Consider the following 13,679-nt stretch of genomic DNA (forward strand, 5'->3'; position numbering starts at 1 on the left):
TCAAGTAAGTCGATAGGTCTGCTCAAATGACTTACTGTGGACAACTAAAATGAGATCAAGTTGAATTGTTTATGCTCCTAAAAACATCATACCGCCTAAACAGGTTGTTGCTCAGGCTACGATTTTCTTGCCCTTTATTACTGCTTCTGAGAACCTGAAAAACCTCATGCCTCAACTAAATGCTAGAGAATGTACCATCAACATCCAAAGAGAAGATTTTCACCAGCTTTTTCTAAATTCATATGTAAGGACATGCATTTCTTATCCTAATTCACACCCACCAACCACATTATTAGATAAATCTCGCAAGTAAGGAGGACTTTGTGACGTGGTGGATTATCCTGCTGCAAGTTAGTTTCCAGGATCTTCTTCTGTGGAACCAGATCCCAGATTAAATTGATTTTCACAGGGCACCTTTCCAAATACAACATTTATAAGAAAAACCTTTGTACTGGAGGATTGATCAGGACGTTAATATAACCTAAGACCTGCTTTTGTCTGCGTGTCTTTTTCTTTGTTTGGCTGTTGTGGAAAACTGCCTCACACCAGAACATTGCTCAACAGTTAGGCGACTTGTACTTGGCTCTTGTCAGATTTATCAGTTATCCAAGAGGCTTATTATTATTATCAATTCATTCTATTCAATCTAAGCTGTCTCTTTGTCTCTCTCTATTGCATACCTCCTTTTGGTTGTGATGTTCCTCTAGTTAACCCAGAAGTGCTAATGCACACCATACCTTCTCAGAAATGTCATTTGTGAAACTGTTCAACTACTTGTTATTGGACTTTCATATAAAATCCAGATGAAACACACAACACAATAGATTTTGTAGTTTAATGCAGCAAGATCAATGGGTTGGAAATATTTTCAGGTATTGGAAGCAATGACATGTCAATGTGTTGATAGAAACGAGGTTTCATTTTACAGATGATTGTTATGACTCAGCATGGTCAGCTATTTTAATAAAGAACGTTAACAAGAGCTACACGCTATGCCTGGTAGTTTTTCTCTAGGCTGTGAATTTTATGCTTTTAATAACTTCTTAGCTGTTTTTATATGTTGTGTAAATGTATGTATGTGAGATGGGGTTTTATGTGATGCTCTTAATGTTTTTTTTGCAACATTTTTCACTGATTTCATTGATAAAACTTTTAAAAAATGTGCATTCAACTTAGTTTCAATAGCTCAGGCTTGTGAGTTGATCCATAAGCTAAAAAAAAAAAAACACACACACACACAAAAATAACCAGCTTCATAGATCCAGGTGACTCCGTGCAACAAAGAAGAAAGCTTTGAGACGGCTCTTGTTCAGCCAATAAGGTAGTTGTGGTTTTTCCTGGAATCATGTCCTGTCTGGGCCTTTGTCTTTAGGTTGCTTTTGGACTGGTTAGACAGATGTATTTCGAGTCCATGATGTAGATAATTCAAAATTATTAAGAATAAATACGGTGTTCAGTCAGATGTAATGGCGTTCCCTGTAATTAACTCTTTTGTCTGTTAAAAAGGTAAGCCGGCATTAAATTTTTTTATAGTGATCATTATCTTTAAATAGAGTCATTCATTTCCTGGTACAACAGTCAACAAGAACACTGCAACCAACCGCATGACATTCAAACATTCAAATTTAGTTTGTCAAAGTCAAACTGGCTGAGCGGCTTCTTGCAATGAGAGATGTTTCTGCTACAAGCAGCTACTGGTGGGTTCCTGGCCGGACGTACAGTACAGACCAAAAGTTTGGACACACCTTCTAATTCAATGGGTTTTCTTTATTTTCATGACTATTTATAAGGCAAGAAATCCCACTTATTAACCTGACAGGGCAGGTTGACCTATGAAGTGAAAACCATTTCAGGTGACTACCTCTTGAAGCTCATCAAGAAAATGCAGAGTGTGTGCAAAGCAGTAATCACAGCAAAAGGTTGCTACTTTGAAGAAACTAGAATATAAGGGCTATTTTCAGTTGTTTTACACTTTTTTGTTTAGTGCATATTTCCACATGTGTTATTCATAGTTTTGATGCCTTCAGCATGAATCTACAATGTCAAGAGTCATGAAAATAAAGGAAACTCATTGAATTAAAAGGTGTGTCCAAACTTTTGGTCTGTACTGTATGTGTTGGAAATAGCACTGATGTGAGAGGGTGGGGCCTTGGAGGTTGCTCACTGGAAGTCCCAGACTGACAAGCTTTCACCAATTCTGCTGTGCCGGAAGACAGGATTACACAATGAACCTCAAAACACACTTACCTTAAACTAACCAAACATTTATTAATCCTGCTTTGGTAAAGTTATGAGAAGATCTGAGAAAACCTTGAGTAAATCATGCAAACTGTGTTGTTCAGAGCAACAAACGGATCACAGAATTACATTACGTCTCCAGATTTGTACAGTTCTTCAACTAGAGAGGAACATACATGCTTGTGAAAAATTACCATGCTAACAACCACATGTTCGAGAGGCAAAGTGAAAGAGTTACTGATGCCTTCATGCATCATAATAAAGCAAGGGCAAATATTGCCCAGACTTGAATCTTGCACTAAAAAACAGCAGGATTTTCCACTGCCTGGTTTGTGTTTTGATCAAAAATGTTTTTTTAAAATTTATTTTTGCAAACCATTAAAATTGAAAGAAGATATAAAGTTTTAAAAATGTTTTTCATAAATTAACATGTTGCTAGACTTATCAAAAAAGCAGCCTTAATTTGTATCCTTTCACTATCTCCTTCACTTTTTGAGAAGTCACTCAGTTCCTTGTTGCATGAAACAGTCCCCATCGCTGGTCTCCACTTTTAGAGCGATCCAGCTTTTCGCGCCATCCGTCTACTATTGCAGAATAGTCCTCCTCGGAAAATTCCTGCAAAGTAAGTAACAGACCGAAGGGTATTAGTAAGTCCTCCAAAGTTAAGAAAAACTTGTGCAAATAAGTAAATCCCGTCTCCGTAAAAATTTGAGTTTTCAAGTTGCTCTGCAAACTAACCTGGATAAATTCCTCTTTAATGTCCTCTGCTCTCTGCAGCTCAGTCTGGATCACTTGGATGAACTGGGCTGTTCGGTCTTCCACTCGAACATTGCAGAAACCAGCTTCCTGAATAAACTGCATCAGAGCGAGAGAGGGGGGGCGGTGAGTAAGAGTGGAAACAGCACCACCTCCTGGATAACTGTAGCATAACGTCACGTAGAGAATGAACAAAACTGATTTTCATTAGAGTCAAGCAAAAGTCCTATAACATATCTGTATAAAATGTCTTTCGAAGGATCTAAAATGCATTTGTAGGTTTGACGTTCTTGTAAGTTGTTTTGGTTTGATGCAACGTTGCCTTCAGGAAGCAGTGCATCTAGCTGGAGATTAGTCTGTACAAGAATTTCACTAAAAGTGACAGACAGTGGTTCTTGCTTCAGTAGCACCCTGGGCAAGCGTCTCCTCCTGCCGCCTCCAGAGTCTACTGCAGCACAGCTGGTGAAAACACAATTTCTTTACTTTTCTTGGTTTGACGTGGATTAGGGTAAAACACAAGGTAACTGGTGCCACAACAGAACCTGAACCATCAATTCTCAGCAGCAAGTGGGAGTGCCTGCTCATATGACACATAAATAAGTTTTTTTTTTTGTTTTTTTAAATATGATGCTGGTGCATTCCCTATTTTTGTGGCACTCTGGGTAACTGCCCATATATTCTGGTTCAGAAACTCCCACTGCATGTAGGAGTAGCACAGATTTAATATTTCAGCTGAAATATGAGTTTGGAGGTGATACAAACTGAGAAAACTGAAAGAGTAAAAAAAAAAATCCCTGAAACGCTTGTTGTAGTGAAAGCCACATATGCACCAGCTTTTATCCACACCTGGTTAGTGAGGCTGTATGAGAAACTGCAGATGTAAAATATTATATCCAGACAGGACAGTCAGACAGTGTAATCATCACATTTGTCTTGTTTGTGTTTAATTTTATTGCCCTTTTTATTTTTAACAATTTTGTGGGATTTAATAGTTTTTAAAATAACTAATATGAAAGAAAAATCTGTTTATTACATTGTTGACATAAACAATGTAATAAAGCTTCTAAATTATGCCAAATATCTTTTAATTTCTATGATAAATATTGGCAAATCATGTAAATGTAAACTTTTCAATACAACTAGTATTCACATGGATCTTATTTTGATGCCTAAACTTTCCTGCAGATTATAAACACACAGTTACATATATGGCAACACTGACCCTCTAGAGTCAAAGCCAGATCTCAAACTGATTGGTCTCTATTTTTAATTACAGTAAGCATAAAAATAAGACTCCCACTCTGCTCTACTTTTTAAAAATTATTGTTACTATTATTTAGAGAAATCATATGCACCAGTACCTGGACTGTATCCCACCTTGCATTTTTTTATTCAAATACATGTAAATCTTATATTTTGTTGGGAAGAAAATAGTTGGACTATTTTACATTTTCATGTTTCTGTAATAAATAGTAGTAGTGGTGGTAGATCACTTTTTTCCTACAGTATGGTGGTGAGTCAATGTGACGTGATGACTGCTGCAGGATTTTGAATAACAGTAAAGTTTCTATTCTATTCCTTCATAGCAAAAAAGGCATTATGTTTATTAATGACCCTTTAGATATTAATGCTATCACTGTTAAAACAATGAAGCTCATCCTTCAATCAGTACATCTTCTTATCTTGATCAAATCTAAACAAAAATAAACTGAAGACATACTGTAGGTTAAGATGTTGAGTGAACTGGCACTCAACAAAATTTGAGGATTTTTTATTTAGATTTCTTTGAGAGTAAAAATACATCAAAATTTTAATCATTACTGTTTAAAATGCTAACATGAGTGTTAACATTATGTTACAGCGTCGCAACCTTGGAAGGAGTCTCAGGGGTTGATAGAGATGATGTGTCTTGAACTTTGTCTTTATTGCTCCTTCTATGCTGATGATTAATAGATTCATTTCATTTGAAATGTATCATCTAATTTTCCAGAGTGTTTCATTATTGCAGCGGGAATCCAATCAACAACTGATGTCTCAGAATGACTAGTTTTAAAATGTGCTGGTATGTCATAAAGGCTAACTCTTCTAATATTGAACTAAACTACACATCAGTGGGAAGTGCTAATATATAAACCTGCTGGTTTACCTTGCCATACTCTGACGGTGTGTAGAGGATGTAGCCTCTCTGTTTGACGTAGGCCTCAAATACTGGAGTCCACGGCTTCTCCCCGCAGCAGTAGTCGCTGATTAGCAGCTGACCTCCCGGCTTTAACCAGGACTGGATGCAAAGAAGCAGAAAAGGTACTGATCATATGGCAAAAGGAATAAAAGTACAATCGTCACATAAACTTTTACAATTTTTCTTATGTTTCTCTCACAAACAAATTAATGTAAATATAAAATAAGAAAATGATTAAAATTCTTACATGGAAGCGTTTGAAGAGATCCAGTTTGTCATCTATGTGCAAAATTGTGTCTCTGCTGTAGATCACGTCAAATGAACCTTCTGGAAACGTCCTCTTAGTAGCGTCTGCCACCTCAAACTGCACCTAAGGAAATGCTAACAGCTTAGAGACATTTCGTTTCATGGTTGTACAGTGGTGCACGCTTATCATAAAGGAGCTGCAGAGGCAACGCTCTGATTTTTAATATGAAAAGTAAAAGTATCCATACTGATGGCAGCTTCTCTGCTCTTGCCCTTTCAATGGCAATGTCAACCATGTTGTCGGACAAATCCAAGCCAAGCACTTCCACCCCAAACATCTGCAGAATAACATAACATTTGCCTTCCTTTTAGTTCTTGTAATCATTTTGATGATACTTTGGGCTGATATTTCTCCTGGTCTTGTTAGTCTTACCTTTGCCATGTAGAAATCTCCTCCTCCAATTCCACAACCTACATCCAGAACCTTCTGTCCATGCTTCAGGTTCAGCAGGTCCACAAACTCCTGTTCGGAAAATTATAAAATCTTTAACGTGCTGAAATATTAAATCCTCCGCCCGCTATTAAACATTTGCTCTTTGCTTCAATGGTAAAAAAAGAATATGTGATATATACTTTTATTGGTAGTGTGATCATCAGCTTAACCAGAAAGCAACAGGTTTCTTTAGAATTGTTGAAAAAGGATATCAGTTCTGTAACTCAGCTGTAGCACACATATACTGTACATCACCACTATAAAATTTACAACAACACTATATGGGAATGACAATAACTCAATTATAATGGTTACTCTCAAGAATACTGATAAAGTTTAACTCATCTCATTTGTCCACTCATGGACACTCAAAGACTTAGAAGGGACGGTCAGGTTTTATTTCAGGAAAAAGATAAAAACTCTGATTGCTCAACACTCATCCAAAAATTGATTAATTTACATTAACAAAGAATAAATCAGTTATAACAAAACTTGTTTTTATTACTGCTATTCACAACATTAATATCCCTTCCAGTAAGAAGAAACAGGTTGATAAAATTTACAGCAGATTTAGATTTACAATCTAAATCTGTGAGAGGTAGGAATAATCTTGGCCATCAGTCTTACTCGTTTTGATTTCTTTCAGCATTTTGCCTTCTTTCTGAAACATCTCAATTTTTTTTTTTTTACCTTGGTTGTGCTGGGTCCACCTGTGCTGACATAACCAGCCCCAAACATCTTCTCATAGCGCAGGATGCCTCGCCTGGTGTACTGCTGGTTGTCCAGGAACTGCTGGAATGTGCTAAAACCACTCTGGGAATCTGAGGAGCGAGGAAGCTTCTGCAGAAGCCAACACATCTGGTTCGGATTGTTTTTCATCTGAGACAGCAGAAGGACGAAAGCAAGAAAAGATGACGAAAGGAAGACATATCTTTGTCTAAGTATCACAGTATCAAAGGAATTATCTGGAGATAAAGACTTAGCAATACCTCAACATAAGTCTGAACGCTTCTTTTAAAGACAATATCGAAACCAAAGTTTTGGCCTCCCTCCGGTGCCTCCACCTGCACCGAGGTGGCCAGGTGAGTGTACTGTGCCTCACTGCGGTAGCAGGTGGGATTGAAATCTCTCTTGCAGTCACCTTTAAAGAATAAAAAAAGAATTGTAATTATTTCTGCTGAATAAAAAGATTCAGAAACGTTTCCTGTTTACTCAGTACCTGAGCGGTGGTTGCAGGACTCTCTGAAGAAGAGAAATCCACCAGGCTGCAGCCAGTTCAGCATTTTCTTCATGAAGGACTTCAGCTCTTCGTCACTCAGATACATCAGCAGCCAATTGGAGAAGATAAAGTCGATACTGAGGAAATAGTTATATCAGTAACTCCAAAATGTACAGCTAGACAGGAAATATATTCTATACAAGAGAGATTAATGAGCATCAGTCATGGAAAGTATGTATGACCTCCAAGAGGCACTTAAGGCACTTTTATGAAATGTTTGTTTAAAAATGAACTCAATTTAGTGAAACTCAGTCACAGTTTGCATTTCACCAAAAACTGTAGGTATAAGCTTCATCTGATTGTGTATCAGCAATAGTCAAAAGATCATTTTCTGTGCCTCAGTCGTGATTTCTTTGATCTATTCTGCTTAACTTTCAACGAGTCTCTTCGCCCCTACCTGTGCTGGGGGATGTCCAGCTTTGTGACGTCAGCTTGGACGAAGCTGACGTTGCTATGGTGACCATTGGTCTGCCTGTTCTTGTCCACAAAGCTTTGCATGAAGTCCACCGCGGTCACATGGGCTGCCTTGGTCAGCAGGTGGCTGGTGAAGCGGCTGTAGAGGAACATGGCAGTTTTTTATGAAACATAAATGAAATTTGATTCCAACAACTTTAACTATAAAAATGAAGCATTTGTAATATTGCTGCAGCTAAGATTTAATTAAACTTGCTTAACAAAGCTCTGCAATCTTTTTATAGAGACAAACTTGTTTTTTGAATTAAAATCTCTTCATCGCTTTGTGTTTTATTTGTACGCTGGTATTACTGGATCTTACTTCTGCAATTGACACAGCTGATCATAATTATCACCTGATACACCATACCAGTATATGGGATTACATAGTACTTTGCTAAACTGGATCAGAATGTACTTGTTTAATTTGGAAATTATAACTGCATAAAAAAAGATCACATCTGAGGTTCCTCAAGGTTGTGTTGTCGGGTCACTTTTACTCAATGTTTATATCCTCCACCTAACTCAGCATATGGGGTAACACTACAGTTCTTCTCCTAACTATGCAGATGAAACACAACTATATTTCTCTCTGGTTATGCAGAAAACCTAATTATCATCATTGACCACTAACCAAAAATTTCAAAACAATGTAATTTCAACTACCAAATCAGACTCATAAAATCTAAAAAATATTGACAGGTCACCAAAAATCTCAAGCAATCTGGCCAACACCAGGACAATGGATAATATCCTGATTGTTCTTAGATAACTGCTCTGCCTTAGTGAAATGAAATGTCTAGGACTAAACACATTTCAAGGTTGATAGATTAATATTAACCGTGTAGACATGCAGGTCATCAGTGCACCGTTTATTCAATGTTTCCCGGAACAGAACTGAAGAAGACAAGGCAACATTTAATTTTCTTCCGTCTACTATTTACAATATTGCTTTAGATAAGGGCTCAAAACCTTTACAGAGAGTAACTGAGCTTTATGCTCACCCAATCCCAGCTCCCAGCTCCAGCACTCTGCGTCCCTCCAGGGGAGGCAGCATGGACAGGATCTCGGGCAGCTCATGTTCAGTCAACTTTTTGGCTTGGGAATCCAGCATCATCTCCTCCACGGTGGCGGCTTTGGAGTGCTCCTTCCAAAACTCTGTCATGTTGCAACGAACTGTTGAGCAAACAGACTGCGTGAGTTGAAACTGAGGATTGGAAAAAATGTTAGTCAAATGAAAAGACAAACTTTGGTCAGATGAAAAGGAATTTATTGCCACATCAATATTAAGTTGTTGTGTAATTTGAACTATTGAACTCTTTCCTGAGTCACTGACTTTAGACACGGGAGGTAAAACGTAACGCTTCTGTGTATCTTGTCAATCATAATTCACCTTTCACCAGTTCTTGTGTGTTTTCAGTTTAGTGATTATATTTTAAACAGGCGATTCTTATAAAATGGTTTAGCGGAAGTCTTTTAAACATAAATCCGCACTAACTCCATGTCCAGCACACAGATTAACCTTTAATTGAACAGATTAGACTATCTTAAAACAGCACAGTGATGTTCTGCTTATGCGGAAAAAATTCATTTTAGATTTTCTTTTTTTTCTTTGTTTGTGGTTTCTAAAAACAATTTCTGAAAAAAAAACGTATATGTGCCAAAGGGGAAAAACTGGATGATTTTAGCTGAATTTATAAGATTTACAGACTCTTAGTAACATCAAATTAAAAATGTATTACAAGGGAATTAAAAATAGTCATATAATTTATTCTCTTTTGAACAGCATTTGTTTAGTATTTAAAAAAAAAAAACTTGATTCATTACTATTAATTAAAAAAAGAACAATATTATCATTAGAACTGGGATAACTGCATTTTAAATCCTGACAAAACGTCAGGGATGTTTTGGCAGTCCAGTGCTCCCAGTAGGTTTACTTCCACCAGCTGAATGAACAATTACAACAAAACCACACAAGTCAACAACTCCAGCTGGATCCAAACTTTGGTTTCATCATTTCCAGAAGACTTTCTAAAATCCTCCCAAAGAAAGCAAGACTTGTCTGTTCTCCTCATACCTTTTTCCATGGTGGCCTCTGGTTGATTAGCGCAGTAGGAAATAACAGGAATTAATCTCCAATATCCATTCAGTATGGCAAGTAATGATAAGACTTTTTTTTTTTTTTACAACTTGTAACCCCTCCCAGACAAAGTGCAGATATCAGCTTCTGTGGTCGCTCTTTAAATAAAAAGGTCAAAGTGGCGCGGTTAGGAGGTGGTCTACATGTAGACACCTGACCATTAGGATGCGTCCAATGTAGTGGAGGGGGAGGGTGTGCACATGAATAATCAAACAAGGACACGACTTACCACAGTGTGAGAGGCTCAGACTTCCCACCATCAAAAAACACCTGTGATAGCTGTCAGCCTAAGGCAAGATAGAGGCTGGGTGATGCACACTTACTTGTCAATTTGCACAACGGTCGGTCTATTTGATGTTTCCCAGCGACGGTCTGCCTCACTGGTTTTGTCTCACCTCATCAGGGTTGTGCTGACACCATAGGAAATGCCTCGTGGCATGTGCGAATTACGCAATGTTGCCTCATCCAGTTCAGGCTGAAAGCCAGGACAGCTGCACCGAGCCATGCGAGGTTAAAGCTGCAGAATTTGCTAGAAAGTTCCAAGAGCTTTTGTCTTTGGATTTCTTATAAAATAAGAAACAAATCAACATGAACAAAACAAGTTTTTCACAGTTTTGTTCAATATATAGATATGGACTAACCTAGAGTTATCAGAGTTAAACAAATAACAACAACAACAACAACAATAATAATAATAATAATAATAGCATTTCCCAAATAATACATGAGATTTTTTCACACACTTTGTCATATTACAGTTACAAAGTTCAATGTATTTCACTTGGATTTTGTATGATAGAGCAACACAAAGTGACATAAATTGAAGTTAATTAAATTAATTTGTTCTTTTTAAAAAAATTAATTGTAAATATAAAAATCAAAGTTCCTTGCATGAGTTTTGTATCCCTCCTTCTTGAGTCAGTAATCTCTAAAGCCATCTTCTTTAGCTCCATTTATCTTTCCATCAGATCTCATCAGCTCCTTTCCCTCTGCTAAATAAAAGCTGGCCCACAGCATGATGCTCCTACCACCAGGTTGCTTGTTTTCTACCAAAAATAGCATTTTGAATGTACACCACCAGATCAACTGTTTAGTTTTGCTCTTAGTTGACCAGAGAACTTTCAGCCCGTTTCTTTACTTTAAATAGGACATTTTATGCTTTTCTTTCAATAATGGCTTTAACCTTCATAAAGACCAGATACTGTATATTATAGTCTTTCCATATTCAGATGATGGGCTGAACAGCATGCCATGAGACGTTCAAAGCTTTGGATATTGAATTCTGCTTTGAACATCTTTGAACAACTTCATTCCTTACAACTTTATATGACATGTTCCTCTTTATAAAATGGTTTGTTCACCAGTGTTTCAAAACAAATCTCAGAGGACTTTCTAGCGCATATATTGTGGTTAAATTAAATAAAAGCAACAAGTTACATTGAATCTTCCTCAGGGGTAGAAGATTAGAAGGGGCAGAAGCACTCAACACTTTTCAGATTTATATTTGTAAAAAAATTTAAAAACAAGTATGTATTCATTTTGTGTTGGTCAGATACATTTTTGAAACATGTTTGTGTTTGTAATATCACAAAATGTGGAAGAGTTCAAGCTACAGTTCATGAATACTTCATTGTGTCTGAGTTTGGAAAAACTAGGAACGTTTGGATGCAGCGGTGAGTGAAGAAGGTATTTTAAGGTGCCACAGTTATCTGCAGTGCAGGTGGTGTGATAATTTTTCTCCCAGCCCACAGTTGTTTGTTCGGCTGTAAATGTTTCACATTTATAGACGTATTATTAGCTATCTGTGCTTTAATTCCAACTCTGTTTTTTTTCTTTTTGCCTTGTCATGTGTCAAGTTTTTCACTGTGATATAAGTCCAGTCTGAACTTTGACCCACTGAAAGTGAGTTTGGCTTTGAACTTTGTCATTGTTGTCTTTCTGTCATGCTTTGTTGAGAACAGATAAGAAAGTCATACCATGAAACGTGTACTGGCCTACTTCTAAGAGAACAGTGGCTTAACTTTTTTGTTAATGATTCAGAACAAAAACATGTATACACTATTTTTTTCCTAACGTGGATAATACGACACAAACAGAGTGACTCTGCCAGCATGTGATTCATTGCTAGAGGATCTTTTGTCATCCTGGCTATTGATGATGCAACATTTTCAGAAATAGTGAAAACTAATGCCACATAATCATTTATCTTCTTGTTTTACACAAGTCGAAGATTAATGCAGTGCCCAACTTTTAAAGTGTTCATTAACATTCACAACAGCATCTTTTCTAACTTCCTTTTGTGCCTAGCTTTACTGCAGCGTTAACATGAACCAGTGCTTAAACAGGAACAATAGATTTGTACTCTGACTTACTTGGCTCTTTTTATTCCCCATTATGGAAGTTAAGGATAAAAATGGATTAGTACTTGAATTGTATTTTGCAGGAACTTAACTTTTTAAGTGTAAAGTTTTTGTTTATTTAGGTTCCTGTGTCCCTGAGTCTGGAATAAATTAATACTATGAACATTTTTGTCTAAGAAATTAGAATTTATTGATATTACAAAACATTATTTTCACCCTTTTCACTTTTAGACAACAAAATTAACTAAAAAAAAACATTTTAGATTTTACAGTGTACAGTTTATTTCCACAAGTTTATAATCTGACCATTTGTCTTTTAGTGAGGAATCATGAATTGTGGAGTTTATAGCTTACAGCCCTCCTAGATAACTGTGTTTGTTTTAGCGCAGCGAGATCTCACTGTACCAACATGCTAGCTCCAGCTAAGTTCAGACTGACGGTCATTCAGGGGTCTCTGCTTGTTTTTCTAGGAAAAGAGGATTGATGAGAAGAAATTTGATCAATACTTAATTTGGTTTTGACTCACAGATTATGTTTGAACTCACTGAATGAGTAACATAAGTGTAAGTTTTAAATTTAAAGTTTCATGCATGAGTTTATGAGCAATCCAACAATCCCTATCAATGAATGCTCCGTCCGTCTGTCCGTCTGTCCGTCCGTCCGTCCATCCATCCATCCTCTGTACACCCTTGTCCCTAGTGGGGTAGGGAGGTGTGCTGGTGTCCAACTCCAGCTAACGTTCCGGGTGAGAGGCGGTGGTTCACCCTGGGCAGGTCGCCAGTCTGTCACAGATGCTGTATTCAAATAAGTAAAAACATTTATTGCTTCATGACATTCTGCGGCTGCTAATGATGAGGTTATCTTATAAATGGTGAATGTTATAAATTCTTACACCCACTTCAATGTTGCCCAATGCTGCCTGTCTAAACATTGCTTTTGGTATTTCCTCCCAAAGTGCTGATACTTTCAAATCAAATCAAATCAAATTTTATTTGTATAGCACATTTCAGCAGCAAGGCATTTCAAAGTGCTTTGCATCATTACAAACACAGAAACACAATGCAACATAGAATCAACAATCAAAACACGACATTAGGTCAGGTCCCATCAATAAATTTGTAATTGATTACGTTTCAAATGCAATCCTAAACAGGTGGGGTTTTAGTCGAGTTTGCATCCATAAAAGGTTTACCTGTTAAACTCCTGTTGTGTTATATGGAACAAAATACCTATTGCTATTTTTATTCCCACTCACAATCACACAGTTTAAAACGATGTAAACAGCATTTTAATGGGCTTCTGGCACGAGGCTCCGTACACCTCTTTCACAGAATTTTGCATCTAGCCGGTTCTCTTTCCTGATATTGTCATTTGCTAATCAAATGCCTGATCTATTATCTTAGTGGTTGATTGTAGAAGATAAGCACTCAAACTAAACCTGGTTCTGCTGAAGGTTACTTCATGCCACCAGAGGCTGGTTCCTCCCCACTGTTGCCCCATGCTTACTCAGGATCAGCTCAGCTGCTTTGATAAAT

General features: G+C 37.2%; 1 protein-coding gene across 2 annotated transcripts; it reads right to left on the reverse strand.

Annotated features, from left to right (window-relative positions):
- Window positions 1–2,243: 2,243 nt before the first annotated feature.
- On the reverse strand, window positions 2,244–10,206 carry pmt (phosphoethanolamine methyltransferase). Of its 2 annotated transcripts, none has more exons than XM_028008047.1 (12): window positions 10,108–10,206; window positions 8,649–8,820; window positions 7,589–7,744; window positions 7,132–7,268; window positions 6,902–7,053; window positions 6,603–6,791; window positions 5,853–5,942; window positions 5,668–5,757; window positions 5,421–5,543; window positions 5,141–5,272; window positions 2,977–3,093; window positions 2,244–2,853 (listed from the first exon to the last, which is right to left on the reverse strand). In XM_028008047.1, exons 2-12 carry the CDS (start codon window positions 8,807–8,809, stop codon window positions 2,743–2,745), a joined length of 1,458 nt encoding a protein of 485 aa, XP_027863848.1. In that variant the 5' UTR covers window positions 8,810–8,820; window positions 10,108–10,206; the 3' UTR covers window positions 2,244–2,742. The 2 variants fall into 2 exon arrangements, with proteins under 2 accessions (XP_027863848.1, XP_027863846.1); XM_028008045.1 differs by lacking the exon at window positions 10,108–10,206 and adding an exon at window positions 9,722–9,885.
- Between the last annotated feature and the right edge of the window lie 3,473 nt (window positions 10,207–13,679).

Source organism: Xiphophorus couchianus, chromosome 23 (assembly GCF_001444195.1).
Source record: "Xiphophorus couchianus chromosome 23, X_couchianus-1.0, whole genome shotgun sequence".
In the NCBI taxonomy this organism is placed as follows: Eukaryota; Metazoa; Chordata; class Actinopteri; order Cyprinodontiformes; family Poeciliidae; genus Xiphophorus; species Xiphophorus couchianus.

Bases quoted from the DNA above. Each gene is read 5' to 3' on its own strand.
- pmt (XM_028008045.1), bottom strand. The intron at 7,745-8,648 runs GTGAGCATAAAG...GTTCCTCTACAG, and splicing joins GAGCTGGGAGCTGGGATTGG to CCGCTTCACCAGCCACCTGC. The intron at 7,269-7,588 runs GTAGGGGCGAAG...CTATTTCCTCAG, and splicing joins CTGGACATCCCCCAGCACAG to TATCGACTTTATCTTCTCCA.